The sequence below is a fragment of the Miniopterus schreibersii genome (genome assembly GCF_964146895.1).
Source record: "Miniopterus schreibersii genome assembly, chromosome: 12".
NCBI lineage: Eukaryota > Metazoa > Chordata > Mammalia > Chiroptera > Miniopteridae > Miniopterus > Miniopterus schreibersii.
This window is the reverse complement of record NC_138112.1, coordinates 67,062,703-67,084,144: the sequence shown is the minus strand read 5'-3', so window position 1 is coordinate 67,084,144 and position 21,442 is coordinate 67,062,703. Positions and strand designations below refer to the sequence as shown.

General features: G+C 58.0%; 1 protein-coding gene across 1 annotated transcript in view; it reads left to right on the top strand.

Annotated features, from left to right (window-relative positions):
- SYT7 (synaptotagmin 7) overlaps positions 1 to 21,088 on the top strand; it is a 57,222-nt gene extending 36,134 nt beyond the window's left edge. The window contains exons 6-13 of the mRNA XM_081152936.1: positions 230 to 598; positions 4,286 to 4,408; positions 9,154 to 9,289; positions 13,479 to 13,749; positions 16,841 to 17,010; positions 17,461 to 17,575; positions 18,016 to 18,215; positions 20,272 to 21,088. Coding sequence (XP_081009062.1) covers positions 230 to 598; positions 4,286 to 4,408; positions 9,154 to 9,289; positions 13,479 to 13,749; positions 16,841 to 17,010; positions 17,461 to 17,575; positions 18,016 to 18,215; positions 20,272 to 20,376 — 1,489 coding nt within the window. The 3' untranslated portion in view covers positions 20,377 to 21,088. The remainder of the gene's footprint in view (positions 1 to 229; positions 599 to 4,285; positions 4,409 to 9,153; positions 9,290 to 13,478; positions 13,750 to 16,840; positions 17,011 to 17,460; positions 17,576 to 18,015; positions 18,216 to 20,271) is intronic.
- Positions 21,089 to 21,442: the final 354 nt, after the last annotated feature.

Below are 21,442 nucleotides of genomic sequence, written 5' to 3'. Positions count from 1 at the left end.
CTGGGTGGGGCCGACCTGGGGGCCTCTGGGTGGGCTTGGGGCTTTATGGCCTCCTGGGTGAGGTGGCGACGGCGGCAGCAGCAGCGACAACTGCGATGGAGGCCTGGCGAGGTCCGGCAGAGCGCGCCCTGCACTCGGGCCTCCTAGTCCTGGCTCTAGGCTTCTTTCTTCTCCACTGTGATCCCTTCACCTGCTTCTCCTTTCTCTCCTCTCCTCCACCCACCCCAAGTTTCGAGGACTCCACCCTGTCCACGGCTACTACCCTTGAGTCTATCCCCAGCTCCACGGGAGAGCCGAAATGCCAGCGACCCCGCACTCTGATGCGGCAGCAGAGCCTGCAGCAGCCGCTGAGCCAGCACCAGCGGGGCCGGCAGCCCAGCCAGCCCACCACCAGCCAGAGCCTGGGCCAGCTGCAGGCCCACGTGGCCTCAGTGCCCGGCCCCAACCCCCGGGCTTACGGCCGAGGCCAGGCTCGGCAGGGCGCCTCTGCCGGCTCCAAGTACCGGACGGCTGCTGGCCGCAGCCGCTCCAACCCGGGCAGCTGGGACCACGTGGTGGGGCAGATTCGAAACCGAGGCTTGGACATGAAATCCTTCCTGTAAGTCCCCCCTTTGAGCTGGCCTGCCCCCTACCTCCCCGACCCAGCCTCTTTCCCCCACATCTCCTTGTGAACTGCTGGCCCTCCATCTCCGGGGCAGGGTGCCAAGCAGACTCGGCCACCCCCTCTCCAGTCTCTTGTGACTCGTGGCTCAAACTGAAGCCCCCCATGGAAGGATTCATATCTGAGCCACCCCTCTGAGGACCCTGGTATCTCAGGGCTCTGAGAAGGTCCCCCCTAAAAGTCAGTGGAGACACTTGCAAAGCTGCCGAGGCCCCCACATCTGTTTCCTCTTCTGGACTAGTACCAGGCTGCTCATGGCCTCCCTGCCAGCCTCACCCTCTCCTCCTGTGACCTCTTTCCTCCCCTGCTCCCCAACCAGGCCTCCCTGTCTCCCAGGCCCTGCCTCCTCCCCTCCTGTTTACTTCTGCCCTGTAACTCGACTCTGCTCACCTTCCTGCCCCGCACTTCCTCCCTCCCTCTCACTTCCCCTGTCCCTGCCATGGGCCCTGTCCTCTGGCTTTCCGACCTTCTAGAGCCCCCTGTCCTCCAGCTCCTGCCCTGGCTCCTGCCCTGGCTCCTGCCCTGGCTCCCCTAACAACCCATCCCCTGAGGACAAACCTCGTTCCTCCCAAAGCTTTAGAGAATGTTGTTTCTAATCAGAGCCTTCTTGCAAGTGTACAGGTCTGAGGTGTAACAACACACCATCGGTATGTAACCTTAGCCGGTCCCCCAGCCACATGCCCCCATGCCCCACATCGCTGGTAGGGCCCCCTGACCCAGGACCCCCTCTCCCCAGCATCCCTCTGGGCACCTGTGCTCACTCTCAGAGCCCAGGGCAGGTCTGGGCATCCATTCCTGCTATCACCACCTCCTTGGGGCTAACATGACCTTCCTTCCAGGCTCTGGGTTCCCCTCGCCCAGGTCTTTCCTGGGAGCACTTTTCACGAGCAGGAGATCCGCACACCAAGCCTGGGAGAAGAGAAAGGGAGGAGGAAGGGGAAGGCCAAGCTCAAGGCCCAGCTCGTTGGCAAGATGTGGGGATCCTGAAGGCAAGCAGATCCCTCAGGGCATTCTGCCTCCAGCTGGACCCCAGCCCAAAGTTCCAGGGCAGACGGGAGTGCTGCCTCTGGCAGAAGCACCCAACAGAAGAGGCTCTACCGTGCCAGCTTCCCACACTCGTGCAAGTGGCCTGTGGCCCCAGCCTGATGGGACATGCTGCCTGTGACTCTATTTGGCAACTCCAGGCAGCGCATCTGCTGGGACTCTCCCTGACCCGAGGACCCTTGGGAATCCCACTGGACGCCTGCATGAGACCAGCAGAACCTTCTGGTTTCCAGGTTACAGTTTGTTTTGAGACAGATGCTGTGGCACTGGTGTGGATTAGGAGAGTCCAGGGAATTGGTTCTGCTGTGGCTTGAACAGAACTTAAAACCAGCCAGGCCCCTGCCCCTCTGCTCCTCCTGACCTCGGGCTTCGACTCCACGTAGTACCTCGCAGCAGGGGTCAGCCAGTTGTGTAAAGGGTGATCATAGATATTTTAGGTTTTGCAGGACACATGTAGTCTTGATCACATTTTTAAATGTACAAACCATTCTTGGCTTGTGGGCTGTACAAACATGGGCCACCAGCTGTAGTTTGCTGCCCCTGCCCCCTGCCTTACAGTTTAGTTTCTGAGGCCTTTCACTCACCTAAATGCTGGTGGCCCAGGTAGAGGGTCAGGGTGAGAGGGCTAGCCAAGGTCAGACCCCCAAGATCCGACCCCCTCCCTCAGGGAGGGAAGCACTCCTGCTTAATGGGTGTGGCTGCCCAGCACCACTAGCTCCCCCCCCAGCCTCTCCCCACTTACCCCCACCCCCCACCCCCCTGTGTCCTTGCCCTTGCAGCCTGGCCTGCAATCCGGAGAGAATGACAAATCGGGGATTTATGCCGAGGAGCCGTTTTGTTCTCAACAAGAGCAAAAGGAGTGTCTGAAAAATGCATTAACCAGGGAAAGACATGTTGTTTTCACTGGGTTTGCCTTCCCCCAGCTCAACCAGCCAAATGGAATTTTACCAACTCTGAAACAGTACCACTGGTCAGAGAACAAAGGAAATGAGGATTCGTCCCCAAAGTTAGATGCCCGTGCAACTGTCAGCCTGGAGTGAAGGCACACAGGACAAAGACACAGAGAAGTCAGTGCGACCACTTAACTTCCTTCCCTCCCCGGGCCCCACTGCCAGCTCCCATTTTCCAAGAGCTCTGTGCTCTGCCCTCCCCCCAGAGGCCGCTTCTCACCTGCTAAAGTTCCCTGTTGGCAGCCTCTCTGGGACATAGGCGTAACCAGCGGCTTACCATGACCTTGCCCTCCCGGATGGTGGTGGAGGTGGTGGGCTGCCTGACCCAGGACCTGCCTCCCTGCAGAACATTGCGCCAGCTTACCATCTCTCCCTTGGACCTTCTTGAGATGCTTTCCTGCCTGCCCCATCTGAGAACCCCTCTCCCTTTGTTGGAGGAGAGACCCAACACTGGATGAGCTCCACAGAGCACCCAGAAAATGCCTGCAAACTCCGATGTTGTTGGGCAGCGGGCCACTTTTCTCCCCTGAAAAACACAGGCGGCCCTGCCGTTGCCTGGTGGTTCTCTGAGAATCCTCGGTACGAAACATTTACCCCTTGACCTCTGGCCCCATGCTGCTGCCCACATGTCAGCTCCAAGGGGTTCTTGCCTTCTTGTCTGCTCTGCCTCTCTGCCTGGACTGCCCAGCCTTCTCCAGACTGTCCTTGCTGCAGACACAGTCCCCCCCCCCCCAAGTCTTGCCTGGACTTCTCCAGATTTGCCAAGTTCCTGTGTTTTCTCAGACTCCATCTTGGCTTTTTGGTGCCTTCTGGACTGCTTCTCCAAGGAATGGCCTTGCAGTTACTCCCTGGATCTCCAGGAAGGGGCAGGGGAGAAGTCCCCATGGCTGACACACCATATGCCGGAAGGGACTTCCATTTCCCTCTGATGGGCTCTGCGTCCAGGGGCCCAGGGGAGGAAGCTCCTACGACCCCGTCCTGGCATCAAGCACGCCTAGCTGACCATGACCATGACCAAGAGACATCTTTATGAGGGGCTTCCATAAGCACTGGGTGGGGTGCCCACTGGACTTCCAAACTCCTTAGAACCTCCCGGCTGGGAGCCAAACCCGCCTGCACAGTCTGGAAGCAAGGTGGCCACAGAGCCCCTCCTCCTCCCCTCCCAGGGGCCCAGATGGTCAGAGCCAGTAGCCCCTGGCCTTGGTTCAGCTGGAGGTGAATTAGCCTTTGGAAGTCTGCTGTGTCCCAAGCCTGGGCTCCACTCCCCTCAGCCTTCCCCTAGTGTCCCCTCAGGAAATCCCAGTCACATGCCATCTCAGCAGGCCTCTGCCCAGCCCCTTCCCCATTCCTCTTCCGAGAATCTTGCTCTGGCCCCCTGGCGAGCTGGGTCTCAGACCACGGACACCTCCCCTCCATTGCCTCCTCCCCTCCCCCTGCCTCCACCCTGCTCTGCTCTACAACTGTTGACAGTGCTGAAGTTTGGTTTCTCTCCTGCAGGGCCAGTTTCTTATGCTTTTTTCTTTCTCTTTTTGTCTCTGTCTCTGTCTCTGTCTCTCTCTCCCTCCCCTCCCTGCCCCACCCATGGGGCCTCCTCCTTTCACCCGGCTGGTGGGCTGCCCACCCCGGGCAGGGAAGGCCGGATGGTGGTGCTATCCTTGGTCTTAGGGCTTTCGGAGCAGGATGACTTTGCCAATATCCCTGACCTGCAAAACCCAGGAACCCAGCAGAACCAGAACGCTCAGGGGGACAAGAGGTACGAGCTCAGGCGAGGGCCCGCGGCGGCGGCAGAGAAGGAGGTGCGGAGAGGCCGCCTGCCTCGACTGGCCCGGTTGCTGGACCAGGCAGAGGTGCCTTCCATGGATGCTGGAGCGGGAGGACTGCCCCTCCCCAGCCGGTGCCCTCACGCACAGCCACCCTGGTGGTGTCCTTTGGGTCTGAGGCCAGGGCGGCCGTCCTGGGACCATTCTGGATCAAGCCTGCTCCCCGGGCATGCTTGCCCTCGCCCGGAGCAAGCCCGCCTTCCTGCCCCATCCTCCTGCTTGGCTCCCCCCTGCTGCCCCCTCATCTTTCATCTCTGCCCCTACCCAGAAATCCCAGTTTCTCCGGTGGTTGGTGGGCGGGGGGGATGTCAGGGGAGGGGCACCTGCCCATTCTCCCTCATCCCCGCCACCTCAACCTCCCTCTTGCCTGGAGGTCCTGCTGGGGGTGACGGTCACACACCTCACTGCAGAGGTGTGACTGGCTACTCCGCTGATGGAAGATGATTCCCTGGTGGGGAGTGTCTGGGGCAGGGGAGAGGCCTGGTGACCAGAAAGAACCAGAAAGGCAGCCCCTGAGCCTGAGGTACCAAGAGGAGGGAACAGAGTGAAGGGCCGAGAGCAACCTGTCACCAGGAGCCCTGCTACTGTCCCTCAGGGCCCTGTGGGGACCAGGAATAGCCCATGGCCACAGCACAGGCTGAGCAGAGAGCTGGGCATTTAACTGTCCACAGCCTCGGACATCAGGCTCCCAGGGAAGCATCTCCTGATGCCCCCATCTCAGAGGGGGACATAGAGCACTGGTGGGGCAGGGGACAGGGAAGGGCTAGAGGTCCCGGGGCTCCAGCAGCATCACAAAGGCAGGAGGGTCTTGCACCTGATTTGGCTGCCTCCTCTCACCTGGCCTTGGGCTGGGCCTGCCACACGCCTGTGTTCGTGGGAGGAGGGCTCATCCCTGGTCAGGTCTGCTCGTGAGACCAAAGCCCTACACTACAGGATAGCGTGGGGCCCGGCAGCCAGGACGGCTGCCTTCCAGCTCTGGTTCAACCTCGGGCATGTCACAGCCCCTGCTGGGCCCATTTCCTTGTCTGTCAAATGAAGGATTGGACAGGGTGACCCCTTCCAGCTCTGACATGCTAAGCCTCTAATGAGGGAACAGGCCCTCAGGCTGGGACCACTGTCATATGCTATCAGCCAGGCAGGGACCCCAGTGCTTGCTCATTAAGAGGCCCTTAAGTACCAGAAGGGACTGTCCCAAGCTGCTGCCAGGGGCCTGTGGGTTAGGGAAGGATAGGCGGAGTTAGACAGCTGATTTGCCTGTCCCTGCAGCGGCTTCTGGAGACCAGCCCTCTCATCTTCTTTTCCAAGGCCACAGTTGCATGTCTGTGGTGGGCACAGCTGGAAGTCCCTGCAGAGTGGGAGGGGAGAGCGGGACCAGTTCTTCCACTCAGTGACACAGATGGTGTCACACACCCTGAGCCCAAGTTCTGGGGTACGGGAGGAACAGAGCCTGCCGCCTCCAGCTCACCTGGAGCTATAGGAGTCAGGCTTCCTGGGCTGGGGCCGCAGAGTTGGGCCATGGGCAGGCCAGAGGGCCGCAGGGAGAGGGCCGTGGGCTGTAGGAGGGGCTGGAGCCCTACGGAAAGCCTGCTAAGCACCCAAGCCCTTTGCCTGAAAAGGTGTGAAGCGTGAGGGAGTGGATGCAGGCTGGAAACGAGATTTCACGTCACCCATGTGTTAATTAACTGGCTCCATTTTCACCCACTGCCTATTTTTACCTCTTTGCCACTCAGGTCTCGCTCCATATTTTAACACACCCATCCCTTCTGATCCTTACATCAACTGTCCCCTGCCTTCCTGGGAAAGGTGGGTGTGGAAGTGGGGGCCATGACCCTCACCCAGACCTGGCCTGTTTCCGAGTACACCCATGCCATTCCCGCCTGGCCACATCCACTCCATCCTGGACACTCATTTCTCATGGCCTCTGGGGTGTTTACAAGGGTGTCCAGAATCCACTTCCTTCCCAGCACTCTCCCCACCCCAAGGTTGGCATTGGCACCACCCACTGGGCACCAGACACCTTAGGGCTCCACCCCTCTGGGCTCCTGGCTCCTTGGACCTTGGAATGGAAGGCTTAGGTCAACTGTCCCTTCCTCTTCAGCTTCTGCCTCCAGCCCCAGCCCCACCTTTTCCTCCCTGTGCCTGGGGTAAAAGGTGGGAGGCCCTTGGCTGTTGTTGGGGACATTCAGCCCCCAGGGTCTGTTAGCACCTGGGAGACAGGAGGACCCTGGGAGGAGGAGCTGCCACTCCAGGTCCCAAGAGAGATGGGGGTGCATTTAGCAAGGAACTCGAAGACGGAAGGGTTGGTCACTGCCTCTACTCCCAGGATTCTTGGTGGCTGGGAAACCCCCACCCAGGATCCCCCAGCCCCTGGGCCTCAGCACAGTGGGCCCCAAGAACTTCAGTATGCTCTTGGGCCCAAGAGGAAGGCCCTGGCTCCCACGCCCTGCATTCCACCTGCACCCATCGGCCCTGCACCCATCCCCACCTCATGCTCTCAGCCATCCCCTTCGCCACTGCTTCTTGGGATCCAAATGGTTTCCACCATGGCCCCACCTCCACCTGTGTGGGGCACGGGACAGGGCCAGGACCCGACCACCCCCATCACTCTCCTTGCCCCAAAGCCACCATGTTTCTCCTGTCGCAATGTGTGTCCCCCACCTCCTCTCTGCCTCTCCTCTCGGCCGCCTCGCTCCTCTTTGTCCCCTGTGCACCCTGCAGCCTTCACTCGTCTCCAACTAACCTTTCTTGGCCTCTCTCCCCTCCTTCCTCCCATCTGCTCCTCACAGGGATGTCCCTGGGCCAGTGACGGGCCCCTCCGCCTCTCCCTCTGCTCTCTGTGCACCTGTCTCTGTCCTGTAACCTCCAACAGCTTCAGTGGCGCTGACCATCTTTTCCCAGGCTGCTTGGCAGCTATGCTGATGCTGTGGTGTGGCCAGAATAACTGACTTTCTCATACCTTCAGCAGTCAAGCTCCGCTCTCTCCTCCTCTCCCCTCTATTTTTAACCTGACTTTACCTCTCCAGCTATTTCAGTCTCCTCTTCCTCCCCGTGCCTGCCTGCGTGAGCACGTGTCCACACGTGTGTCCGTGTGTGCGTCCACGCATGTGTGTTCCTGTGTGTGCACGCGTGTGTGCGTGCCGCTGTGGCCACGCCCCTGGGAGGGGCGCCCTCGTGTCCCCGGGGTGAGTGGGGGTGTTTCCGTGTTGGCCGAGCGAGGCCAGGTTCTCACGGCAGCTCCGCCTGAGGCTGCTCCCCGCCCTCTCTGGTTCAGTCTGCCCCAGTTCAGCATACCTTGGCATGCCTGGGTCGCCCCAAATGCGTTTCCTCTCAGGAGCGAAGTGTGTGCATCCCTGTATGTGTGTCATCTCGCTGCTCTGGTCGACCTGCCTGTCGCCTGTGCCGTTCTCTCCCTGTCCCCCTGGGTGTCCTTTGGGCTTATGTGCACGTGTGTGTGTGTGTGCTCGTGTGTGTGTGCGTGCGTGCGTGTGTGTGTGTGTGTGTGCGTGTGCGCGCGCATACCCTGCTCTCGGGTCCTGGTGTCTCCCCTCCAGGACCTGGCATATTCCGTGCATGTCTCTGTGCCTGTCGTGGCCAATTGTGTGCTGGTGGCTGGTCCATACCAAGGGCCGTGGCTTGTGTCCAGCCTGTGTGGTCCTCACGTCTGGCTCTGGTACTCTCAAAGCTGTTCTATCGTAGCCTGTCCCGAGCCCCATGCTGCCAGTCTCCCCATTTCCTCCATGCTGCCTGCCCCCACCTCTCCTCCTCATGGGATGTTCCAGCTGGTCCCTGGAGGCCTTTAGTCCCCCTTCTTGAGCCCCAGCTAGAGGGAGCCCGGCCTCACCACCCAGGCACTGGGCGGACAGCAGGTTCCCTGGAAACAGCATGGAGTTGGAGTGCACACAGGGCCTCTTGTGGACTGGTCAGATCCGGGGCTTCTTGGTGGTACCCCACCTTTCTCTGTCCCTGGGGGAGCCTTCTCAAATGTGTAGTCCTCAGAGCAAGGGGTAACGACTTGCCCTATCCAATAGATGGCTATTTAAATGAATTTAAGTTAAAAAATTAAATATTCAGTCTCAGTCACACCGGCCACATTTCACATGCCCAGTGACCACACCGGGACAGCACGAGCACACTTGTCATCATAGAAAGCTCCACTGGACGGAAGTGTGGACAGTGGTCCTGACCTCACCTGGTCAGTCTCGTGTCTGAAGGGCACCTGTGTTCTCGCAGAGCCTGAACAAACACAGGTGGGGCTCCAGAAGATAGCACTCTGGGCGTGTTTGTTTGCAGAGGTTAATGATGCGGAGAGGTGACCTGGACATGCCACCTCCCCTCCCAGGCTGGGGCGAGCAGGGATGCGGGCACTCTGGGGAGGGAGTCAAGCTCAGGGATCACCATGCAAGCATTGACTGGAGGGGGGGGGGTTTCTGGGAAACAGGTAGTGTGGGAGTACCCCCAAAACAGCACCCACAGGGACAGTCAAGGCAGACCACACTGGAGATGGTGCAGGGGTGGGAAGCAGGCCTCCCGGTGGACAAGAGCACAGTTCTTACTGGCCTGCAGGAGGTGGCAGCTGCTTGGGTCTCAAGAGAAAGGCCTGCTGCCACCCAGACCCATGGTGCCCAGCCCAACCCCACCCACCTCCAGGCATGCTCATTCGAACTCCCCCGGCCCCCAGGTTGCCTGCAGGAGGGAAGGCAGTGAACACAGCTCCAGTGCCCAGCCAGACGCCTCACGATGAGTCTGACCGTCGGACCGAGCCACGCTCCTCTGTCTCGGACCTCGTCAACTCCCTCACCAGCGAGATGCTCATGGTGAGAAGGGCGGAGGCCTGGGGCCCACGCAGGAGCTGGGCTAGGAGGCCCGGGGCAGGGGAGGGCCGTGTGTGGGGATTGGTGACAGTGTGGGAGTTGCCCACTCAGGCAGGGGAACCAGCATAGTGACCAGCTCTTTCATCACAACGCCTCTCATGCCTCAGTTTCCTCATTTGTCAAGTGAGAATAAGAATTCTCATCCTCCAGTCTCTTTCTGGGTTGAACAGGGGCCTAAGGAAACCTACTCCTGTGAGATATTTTTATGGTCCTAGAAGGAAAGGCTAGTGGACAGGGGACTTGGGACAGAAGGTATCCCCTTTCTCTGAGTGGCATCCCATTGAGTAGAGGTCTGAGGCAGAGCTCCCAGTGGAGTAGGTCTCATCCCATCCCAGAGAACTTCCCAAGCCCCCATTGCTGGGGGACCAGCTGAGGTCCAAAGAGGACAAGAGAGCAGGAACTGCCCTGCTCCTGCTAGGGGACAGCTGTGCTGGGGTTCTGTATACAGCCGACCCGGCTGGATCCAGGCCTTGTGGCTCAGGGGCGGGATTTTTTTCCACCAAGGCAGAGACTGTGGCTTCACAGAGCACCCCCTGGTGGCAGCATCTGTGAGTCAGAGTTACTTGCCCCACCTATGCTTTCCAAAGGCCAGAGAGTTTCAGGCAGGAGTCAGTCCAAGCTTTGGCAGCTCAGAAGCCCCAGGAAGGCTTGGGGAGGGTGTGAGGGTGGGAGCCCAGTGCCAGCTGTGTTCCTACTGCACATGACCTGGGACGAGTCACTTCTCTTCCTTCTACTAGGTCCCCCACCCCCTCCTCCCATAGAGAGAAGGAAGGGTCTCGGTGGGCTCTCAGGCCCTCGCCAGTGCCGACATCACCCAATTCAGATTTCCCTACCCACTGCCTTGGCACGGAAGCCCCCACCCTCCCTGAGGCCCCCAGAGCCCCTAGGCCCCACCCTTTGCCATTTACCGTTCAGGCCGCCTCTAACTATCATCCCCACTGCCCTTTTCTAGCCCATCCCAGAGATCTTGTTCAAATGCAGATCCCCAATCAGCAGGCCTGAGGTGGGCCTAAGAGTCTACCTATCTCTTGGGTGCAGATTAGAGCATCTGATTTTCCCTGTTCTAGATCTGGTCACCCCTGGGCCTCCTCACCTTTCCCCTTTGCCCTACCCTCTAGGCCCTTGCATGCCTGGCTCTCCACTGCCCTCCTGTCCACCCCCCCCCCCCACTCATGTAGATGGCCCTCATTTCCTCTGGACAGGCCTTCACCGCCCAGCCTGTCTCCCTCGCTGTACAGCCTCTTAATTGTTTACAGCTTCCCAGTAGCCAGGTTCCCAGAAGGGACAGCCCTTTCCCAGCCAGCCTGCCTGCCCCTTGCTGCTCCCAGAGAGGGGCGGACAGCCACGGGCAGAGGAGGGAAGAGTAAGCCTCCTGCCCTCACACTGGCCCAGCAGACCCTCAGGTGGCGGGCAGGCCCTAATTGCCCAGCCCTGGGCCAAAGGCAGATCATTAGCTTCAATGATGATGAAGACAAGCAGGGCAGAAGTAAACTGTTGTCTGATTGCCTGGCCCCAGGCTGTCAGAAGCTGGGGGTCAGGAGGAGTGAGGCGCCCACAGCTGGCCAGAGGAAGGGTCAGAGAGGAGGCTGGGCCACACCCCCATCTGAGTCACCCCGTCCTAGCACTGCCCAAATTCATGTCTTAAAGATTATTGATTGATTCGAGAGAAAGGGAGATATAGAAACATCACTTTGTTCCAATTATTGATGCATTCATCGGTTGATTCTTATATGTGCCCTGAGTGGGAATCTAACCCACAACTTTGGCCTATCAGGCCTATGCTTTAACCAACTGAGCTACTCGGCCAGGGTCCAAATGCTTTTTGATGCTTCTGCTTGAGCAGGGGCTCAGGCAGCACCTCCCTGGGGGCGTGGTGGGGGTGGCCAGCTTGGTTGCCATGGAAACAGCTCCTGGAGCTGTCCCAGCTGGTTAATTAGGGCTCAAGGCTGTGGTTCTGGAAGGCTGGGAGCTGGTACAAAACAACTGCCTGCTTCCGTGGTGAAGCCCCCCACCCCCCTTGTTTGGGAGCCAAGAGCCCAGTGACCAGAGGACCTCAGGTGGAGCTGGGGCCATCTGGTCTCCAGTCACTGGGGCTCCACCTCAACTTCTGGAGGAATAGGAAGGGGCGAGAGGTCTTTGCAGGCCCCAGGACAGCAGTGGCAGGGGCCAGACTGTAGAGCAGGACTATGGAAGGGACCTGAACCCATTTAACCCTCCCAGGAACCCCACAAGCTAGGTCCTACGGTCCCATTCTGCAGATGCAGAAACTGAGGTTCAGAGGGAGTGCGCTGGTATGAGGAGAGGGAAGGAGTACCAGGGGCAACTGGATCTGTGTAGGGAAGCCACACTCTCAGGTAACCTTCAGGGGAGCTCGCAGGGTTGCCTGGATCTGGCGAGGTGGCAGGGACTGGAGGGACCCTCTTCCGCTGTGAGGAAGAGTAGGGGAGGCAGCTCAGCCCCCTTCCAGCTCCAGGCAGGACCAGGGTGTGGATGGTGAAGCCCAGACACTGGGTTTGAGTGTGAGAGTGAGGGCAGCTGGAAGGGCACTCGTGGTGGCTGGCACTGACCTGGGTTTGAGCTTCTGTCACCACTAGGTGGCTTGATGCCAGTTAGTAATGTATCTGTGCCCAAAACCAAACTAGTATACAGCTGTGCCTCCGCCTCGGGCTGCTGCAGGAAGTGTAAGGGCCAAGCACCCGGCACAGGGCAGGGCCAGGTGCGTGGCAGTTACTATTATTTGTGTGACTTGGATGCTTCTCACCTGGGGCAGGTGAGTCCTTACTGGCTTGGGGGGAAGTCTCAACCCCGCCCTGGGATGTGGGCTTTCAAGTCAGAGAGCGTTCATATTGCTGTGCAGTCTTGGGCGTGTGACTTAACCTCTCTGAGCCAGTCTCCTCAGCTAGAGTGGTGATAACTGCCTCGCCCGCTGTTGTCAGGAATCAGTCAGAAGGTGATGTAAGAGTCTTCTGCCATGGTAGGTGCACACTATACATATTCTTATCACCTATATTATTTAGTATTTCAGAGCTTGGGGCCACCTCTCCAGGAGGAAAGGGGGCCACAGAGAAGGCTCCTGTGGGGAAAGTGGGGAGAGAAAATGGGCCAGCACTTGCATCTTAAAGTGGTGCCCTGAGCCCACCCCTGGCTCTCATCCAATCACCTGAAGAGCTTTTGGCACAGGGATGCCTGGGCCACGTGGACCCCCTGGGTTTGGGGTGGGGCCCAGGTGGCTGGGGGTGGGCAGTATTCTAAAACCTCCCCAGATATTCCTAATGAGCAGCCACCACTGAGACGACTTGGCTGGGAGACCCTCCCCCCAATTCCTTCCTATTTCAGTAGTCAGCCTGGGAATGGGACACCCAATGCCACCCTTGAGGGGTGGGGACTGAATCGGGTATAGTCTTCCCTTCCAGTGGTCCTCAGCCTGGTGTGCAGTACTGTCATCTGAAGCTCCTTTAAACTCTGCTGCCCACCCCGAGGTCCCCCCAACCCCATCACATCAGGCTCCCAGAGCCCCGGGCCTGGGAGTCTGTGTCTTTAGTGTCTCTGCCTTACACAAATAGATGTTGCTCCTGAAAACTCACCTCTCATTTGTAAATCACACCATCCTCAGAACTCCAGCCACTTTCCAAAGAAATATCACAGTACGCTCTTTTGAGATGTGAACAGTCTCCCTCATCTGTTTGGGAGCCCAGGTTTTTAGGTTGGTGTATTTCACAAAATACACAAAAATGCCCTGCAGGGCTGTGGGAGGGTGGGAAGCTAGAGGAGGGAGCTTGGGGGCCCAGGGCGAGCCAGCACAGCGGTGACCAGGGGAGGCGAGGGCAGCAGACCCTGGGCATCCGGGAGAGGCTGGGGAATGGGGTGCACACTGCCCTGGGGTTCAGACGACAGGAGCTGAACCAGCTCTGCCCTGGTCCCTGCCTCCCTGTGTGAGCCTGTGCAAGGAGCCTGCCCTCTGCCTGAGCATCTTCACCTGGGCGTGAATGTGGGCTGGGCCCCAGGCGCCACACGGCAACCAGAGGGACAATGCAGCTCCCAGCGGCCGGACTGGCCTTGGGCACAGAGAGGCTGCAGGGGGGCTTCGGGAAGCAGAATGCTCCCCAACCCTGCTGGCCTCTCCCCGCCCCAGCTCTCCCCAGGCTCAGAGGAGGACGAGGCCCACGAGGGCTGCAGCCGAGAGAACCTGGGCCGGATCCAGTTCAGCGTCGGCTACAACTTCCAGGAGTCCACGCTCACTGTGAAGATCATGAAGGCCCAGGAGCTGCCGGCCAAGGACTTCAGCGGCACCAGCGACCCCTTTGTCAAGATCTACCTGCTGCCAGACAAGAAGCACAAGCTGGAGACCAAGGTGAAGAGGAAGAACCTGAACCCCCACTGGAACGAGACCTTCCTCTTCGAAGGTGAGGCTGGTGCCGCCCCCACCCACCCAGAGTCTCTCTTCCCCTCCACGATTGCCACACGCCTGTGCCACATGACCACAAGCACACGTGCACTTACACGCGCCCACACAGCACACGTCTTGCCCAGTTAACCCGCTGCATTTTGTGTCTAGCTGACGTTAGGTTATAGCACTGAGCGGAGCCTGCGTCACAGCCAGAGGCTTAGAGGAAAGCTGGGCCTTCAGCTCAAACACAGAACTTATCCTGAGGAGGGCAGGAAGGAAGGGAGGCGCCCACAGGATCCAGAGGTGGAGCATCTGGAGCAACCACAGTGTAGTGGTTAAGAGCACAGGTTATGGCCCAGGCTTCCTGAGTTTGAATCCCAGCTCTGCCACTTACTAGCTCTGTGACCTGGGGCAAGTCTGAGTCTCTCAGTGCCTTGGTTTCAAATCAGTAAATCAGCCCATTGTAAAAGCACTTACAATGGTGCCCTCCGGGAGCAATGGCTCTGAACCGTGCCCCTGCTGGGACAAACGTCCTTCCTCTCTCCTGCAGGCCTTTCTTTATCTTTTATATCTGAGGATTCATGGTAACCAGGAAGCTGGCATGTGATCAGGGAGTGATTTCTGTCCCAGTAATCTGGGATATGCCCAGACCCCAGTTAGAGAAGCCATAACCCTTTCCCAACAGCCCTGTTCAGCCAGTGAGAACAACTCCTGGTGCCCAGGCTCTCCAGAACCTCCAGTGTGTGCCCTAGGGACTATCTTCCATCTGGTGTCCCAGTCATCTGGCACACTACCCCTTCTGCAAGGCAGCAGCCAGCTCACCTACTAAATAAATCATTGAGAGTGAGCTAATGGGTGCTCCTGTGTTTCTGGACCCTCCTCCTCCCCAGGTCAATGTAGGGGTCAGAAATGGTACAACCAGCAAGAGGCTCAGCCATCTGGAGATGTATGGAGCCAGTTAGTGGGACAAGGTTTATGGGCAGAGCCCCAATCCACTGGTCCCTTCTGCAAATATTCACCCAGCAGTAACTGAACCGGCACTTTCCTGGGTACTGGGGGTGCAGAGCAAAATTATGGCCCTCAAGGCATTCCTGGTCTAATGGAGGACAGATGTGTAAATAATTGTGCCACACACTGCATGACAGGTGCCACAGGAACCCAGTATAAGCTCCCCTTCATGGTGATGAAGAACATTTTCCAGAAGAAGGGCTATTCAAGATGGGTTGTGATGGATGAATAGGAGTTTGCCAAATAACAGACTGCCTTCCCTGGTGTTGAAGGGAGCTAACTCAGGTGCAAGGATCTCTTGGAACCTCCGCCATTTCCAGAACACTTGTCAAGCATTTCACCTGAAGAGATGCCAAGGGTCACCTGGACAGGGACCCTGGCATACTCCAAGATGTGCCAGACAGATATAGACCCCTCAATATGAGGAAGGGGCCCTGGAGGGATTCAGAGGCTGGAGGTTCAAGGAACATAGGATTTCGTCTTGTGGTGCACCTGCTCCTGTCAGAGGCTTCTCTGTGCTTCTGGTGTCTGTGGCTGAAGGCACTAGAGCCCTGCAGAGCACCTCATCTTCTCCATCAGTCAGGCTAAGGTCCTCACTCCTTCCTGTTCATACCCTGGTTGAGGATCTGATCTCCAGCCTGCAGGCTGGTCTGCAACCCCTGCACCTCCCAGGCTGTCCCCTCCTCCAACTAAGCCTCCCAGGGTCCAATGACTGCAGCTTCAGACCTTCCCCTGGCTTCCTAGTACCTTTTCCATCCCATCCAAGTTTCTTCCCCCGCTCTCCCTCCAGCCTCAGCTCCCTCTCCACTCCGCACACTCCTGCTGCTCCATCGGGCCATTTCACTGGCACTTACGTGCTTGTTCAATTATTGATTCACTTAACAAATATTTATCGAGTGCCTACTACGTGCCAGAAACAGTGTTAGATGCTGGGACCCGGTGGTATTGGACGGAGATGCCTTCCTGGAAATTCTAGCCTAGTGAGAGTCAGACTCAAGGAAGCAGACATGAATCTATTACAGCCTGTGATGAGCTGAAAAAGGAAAGTGCTAGAGTGTAGAACAGGGAACCTGACCCCATCTGGGATGTCAGCAAAGAAAGCAGAGCCAGGTGGGTGTGGTGGGGACCAGCTTGGGCCTCCAGGGCAGGAAAGGCGGGGAAGGAGGCTGGCCTGGCTGGAGCCCAGACATTGGGTGAAAAGTGGTCACCAGACCAGCAGGGAAAGGACAGCAGGCCAAGCTGTGGAAGGATTCGAAGCCAAGGCAGGGCTCATGGCTTTTATTCTAAGTGCACTGGGAGCCTCTGAAAGGCTTTAAGCAAGAGTATTATGATGTGATTCTATTTTTAAAAGCTCACTCTGGCCGTGGTTGAGAATGGATTGGAGAAGGCAAGCAAATGGGGAGGGTGGTTTGGAGACTCTTGTGACTGTCCAGGCAAGAGGTGCCGGTGGCTTGGATGAGGGAGGTGACAGCAGAGAAGGGGACAGCTGTGGGATCTGTTGAGGGAGGTCGGAAGAATGGGCTGATGCATTGGAAGGAGGCAAAGGGGAAATGTGGAGTCCTAGAATATGTGTTCACTCCGACTTCTGTGTCGCTGCCATTTCCCTCTGCCAGGTCCTCCTGGGACTTCCTGTCTGGCAGCGTGATCATCTCAGGCAGGGCCGCTTGCCCAGACTTGCCTCAGGACAATTGGTGGTGGCAGGGCTGCCCAGAGAACAAGGGGACCACAGCTCGGTCACCGAGATGGGTACCTGATGAATGAGTGAATGAATGAATGGTCCCAGTTCTGCTCTGTATGAGCTGTGGGACTTTGGGCAAGTGATTTAAGCCATCTGAGCCTCTGTCTCCTCGTCTGTAAAAAGGACAAGACCATCCACCTTGGAGAACTGTCTCTGGAAACAGATAAGACAACGACAGTTCTCGCTGAGGCTTCAGGAAGGTCTGAATGCAGGTGTGGCCTGCTGTGCCTCGGTGGGGTGGCAGCAGGAAGGGACAGGGCCATCCCTGCTCCTCACCAGCCTTCCTGCCCAGGAGCCTCGCCCTGCCCAGGCCCCGTGTGCCCCCTCTGTCCCACTCTTCACCTGCGCTGTCTGTCCCCAGGTTTCCCCTACGAGAAGGTGGTGCAGAGGGTCCTCTACCTCCAGGTCCTGGACTATGACCGCTTCAGCCGCAACGACCCCATTGGGGAGGTGTCCATCCCCCTCAACAAGGTGGACCTGACCCAGATGCAGACCTTCTGGAAGGATCTGAAGCCATGCAGCGATGGGAGTGTAAGTCCCGGGCCATGGGCCCCTGGCTGGGGGCTGGCGGGTCAGGGCTGAGATCCAGGCCTAATGCCCCTCAGTCTTAGGAAGGTCAGGAGTGCTGTGGGGAAAGGGTGCAGGTGGGTGGCTTCAGTGGGGCCGAATGCCCACTGGTGGTCTCAGCACTGTGGGGACTCACTTGAGCTATGATAAAAAACCTGGGGCTCTGTTCAAGGAGGGGGACATGGTGGGCAGTGCACAGGCCTGCCAACCGAAGGGAGACCAAGCATGACCGAGGTGACAGAGCAGGGAGTAAGCACCCAGATCGGTGGAGGGAACCTGGGGCTGTGGGGTCAGCCAGAGCTCAACAATCATCCCCTCCCCCTAGTCCCCATGCCCCTCCTGTTCTCCCTGTTCGGGGAGCTGAGGGAAGTGGCTCCCACAGCCCAGCCTCACACTTCCCCTTGTCCCTCCCAGGGGAGCCGAGGGGAGCTGCTTTTGTCTCTCTGCTACAACCCCTCTGCCAACTCCATCATCGTGAACATCATCAAAGCCCGGAACCTCAAAGCCATGGACATCGGGGGCACATCAGGTTCTGGGGCTTCTTGAGGCACAGGGCGGATGGGTCGGGGAGTTTCTGGGGACACAGGGGTCATGTTGGGTGTGGACGGCAGGGCCCATGCTGTTCCCATCAGCCCCGACTCCCACACCCCACCTCCAGTCTCAACTCTTCTATCCTGGAGTCCTGGGTGGCCCTCTTTGGAGCAGCCTGTGGGTCAGTGTCGTCTTAGACTGTGTCCCCAGCTCCAACACTACTTGTCTGGGACCTAGGGTGAGACCTGGCCTCTCTGGGGCTTGGTGTCCCCATTCGTGTTCTCAGGAGTACATCCATGATGGCTGAGGTCCCTTACAGCTTTTCTACCCCGTGACTTCCCCCAAGCCCTCTTGTTTGGTGCTTTCCTGACCCTCTGCAGAGGGCCCCCCACCCCAGCTCCCACCCACTGCCCCTCTGACCCGTCCCCTCGTTCCCAGACCCCTACGTGAAGGTGTGGCTGATGTACAAGGACAAGCGGGTGGAGAAAAAGAAGACGGTGACCATGAAAAGGAACCTGAACCCCATCTTCAACGAGTCCTTTGCCTTCGATATCCCCACGGAGAAGCTGAGGGAGACGACCATCATCATCACTGTCATGGACAAGGACAGGCTCAGCCGCAATGACGTCATTGGCAAGGTAGGGGCGGGGCAGGTGGCTGGCACACCAGCTAGCACCCGGCAAGGGTCTGTCCTCGGGAGCAGCAGGAGGGGTGGTGGGTGACACAGGGCTGGACAGCAGGAGAGAGAGGGTCAGTCCCGTCCCTTCTCTGAACCTCTGAAAATGAGGGGATTGGACGGATTCTCCCTACGTGTTGTCCCATGGACCAGTCAGCTGAGGACAGATTGCTGGAAAGGCAGAGGGAGGAAGAATTGCCCAGGATCCCCAAAAGACCTTCAGGATAAGGACCTCAGAAAAATGTCACCCAGGGTCCTATCTGCAGAGCTGTGTGGGGCAGTGTTGAAAGCTGCGGTCTGACTCCAAAAACCTGGCTTCACTTCCCACCTCATCTGCTGCTAAATGGCTGTGTGACCTTGGACAAGTCACTTGCCTCCCTGAGCTTCAGTGCTCTCGTTTGTAAAATGGAGCTACTAATACGGGCTCTACAGCACTTCACAGGATGGTGTAAGAATGGCCTGAGATATGCAGATGTTTTCCTTGTAAAACACGACCTCTCCTCATCATATATTAGCCAAAAACTCCATGCCTGGTCATGAGTTTTTCCAGGATGTACTTCTGTGACATACACCCTTCCATTTTTCTACTTTGAAACAGCTGTTCCTGTGTTTCTTTATGGTTTAGTTTTAACAGTATGGGCTTGGGAGTCAGACTGCCTGGGTCCAGATCCCAGCCCTAACTCTCAACAGTCATGACCTTTCTGAGCCTCATTTCCTCCTCTTAAAACAAGTAAGACAGTCCCAACCTCACAATGTGCAGGGATGATTCAGTAACAGGTGAGATGCTTAGCACGGTACTTGGAACATGTCTATTAGCTACTATTATAATAAAAGTTATTTTCGAAATGTCCCTACTAAGGGCATGTGTGTTCATTCAGACATGGAGGTTAGACCAGGAACAGTGCAGGAAGCCAGTGATCGGGGCAGGCTGAGAGGAAGGGTAGATGCCAGTAGCAAGCGAGAGAAGACAATGGATCACCTGGGGCATTGCCCTGCATGGAGGGGGAAAAAAGAGCCCCCACAGGGAGGGGCCAAGGTGGAGACCCTCCTCAGATGTTGGGAATGGAGAATGTAGCTGCCTCAAAGAGGAGCTCTGGCCCTGCCTGCCATCCAGCAAGGCCCAGAGAGCATGGCTGGTTGACCTGTTGTTACAGGTGAGACAGTACCCCAGGGTGGCATCACCCATGGCCCAGCGGGACCATGTGTTCTGAGCTGGGCTGGGGCCTGCTGAGCGCCTCCTTGACCAGCTCAGGCCAAGGACCAAGGACCTATATCTCCTAAGCTCTTCTGAAGCTGCTCAGCCTTCTGGAGTTGGGAGTTCCTCAGATCCAATTAGAGCTCCTTTTGAAACAGCCCTGCGTTCTGTTGGCTGAAGTAAGGTGGAAGTGAGTTTGTTCTGGCTTTGGCCTAGGCAGCTTAGGAGCTCTATGCCCTTAGCCAGCCACCTGTCACCAAGCTGGAGGTCATGTGTGCAGCCCCATGAGGCTGTGAACCCCCTAACGCAGAGGCTGGCAAGGTTGGGCTGGTAGTGTAGAGCCCAAGACCTGCGTTTAAATCCCTGTGCACCACTTATAAATTCTGTGACTGTAGGTAAGTGTCTTAACTCTCTGTACCTCAGTTTCTCCACCTGTAAAATGGGGGGATAATATACCTGCCTCACAGGCCAGGATTTGATGATCAATGTGTGGAAAGCCCCTAGCTCAGTGCCTGGTGTGTAAAAAGTGCCCAGGAGTTGGAGGTGATTGTAATTAAGGAAAGATAGTGCTCAACAGGTAGGGCATGGAAGAGCATAGATGCCAACTGCCACCACCCCACCCTCAAACCCCCCCACACACATAGGCAGGCAGGGAAAGGGAGGAAGGGCACTCTTTGAGGTAGGTTGTCTGCCTGATGAGGCCCCTTGGTCCCCATGATCATAGGTGACTGGGTCATTGTGGAGATGGAGTGGCACCCCCTGGTGGGAGCAGGGGACAGTGCCTCTGAGTGTGCCACTAATGCTGGCCTCTTCCCTCTCCCAGATCTACCTGTCCTGGAAGAGCGGGCCTGGGGAGGTGAAGCACTGGAAGGACATGATCGCCCGTCCCCGGCAGCCTGTGGCCCAGTGGCACCAGCTGAAGGCCTGAGGGGGCCAAAGGAGGCTGAGGGGGCCAAGGGACCGGGTCCCCATCATGCCCTCACCACTTTATGCACAAAGCCCGGCCTGGCCCCCCTGCCATGGGTGAGGGGAGGACCCTGACGGCTTGGCCAGGGAGGGGTCCTGGAAATCATTAGGGCCCCATTTCTAGGAAGAACCAGCCCCATCCTCCACCAGTCCAGCTCTGGGGGAGGGGCTCTGGGAGCCATTTTCCTGCTTTGCCCCTTTCCTTCCTGACTTGCTGATACTAAAGAAGTGGGGGAGGTCATGAGAGCCAGACGGGCAGACAGGCAGATCCCTCCAGAGGCCCGCCAGGTGGGCACAGTCCCCCCGTTTTCTTTAAGGCAGTGCCTGGAGTGGAGAGAGGCTGTCCCCTCCCCAGGACAGGGGAGGCCGAGGTGTTTGGCCCCAGCCTGGCCAGGGGAGGCCCGACCCAGAGCAGTTTCAGGTGCCGGCTGGGCCCTGAATGCCAAGGATAGTATATAGTGCCCTCTGGGGTCCTGGAGCCGCAGCCCTGTGTATTTGTGTTGTGTCCACTGTGTGTGTGTGTGTATGTGCACATGTGCGCGCATGCACATGTGTGTATGGGCGGGGGGCTCACTCCCTGTCCCCTTGGGGCCAGCAGTGCTGAAGATTGTGCAGAGAGGGCAGGGTTTCATGAAGTGAGGCAGGGCTGGAGGCCTGGAGGGGACAGTGCACTGGGCCAGGGGACAGGAGAGAAGCAGGTGAGGGGTGAGTGGAAGGGGTGGGGGAGGGTGGGGTTGGGAAGAGGGGCAGACATGAGCTGGGCTGAGAATTGGGCTGCCTCCAGCTGTTCCCCCTCCTGTCTCCCCTCACCCCCCGGGGCCCCTCTCTGCTCAGAGTTCTCCAGTAGCTCCTTCCCTGGTGATTTCATCTCTTGATTCACACCTTTTAGGCACCTACTGTATGGATCACATTCCACCAGGACCCACCTGCTCCCTCCCTTCCAGAGACACAGCCTTATTTATCCCAGACCTCATATCCCAGCCCTGTTGGCCATGTTCTACATGACTCCCAGTTTCTTCCCCTTCCTT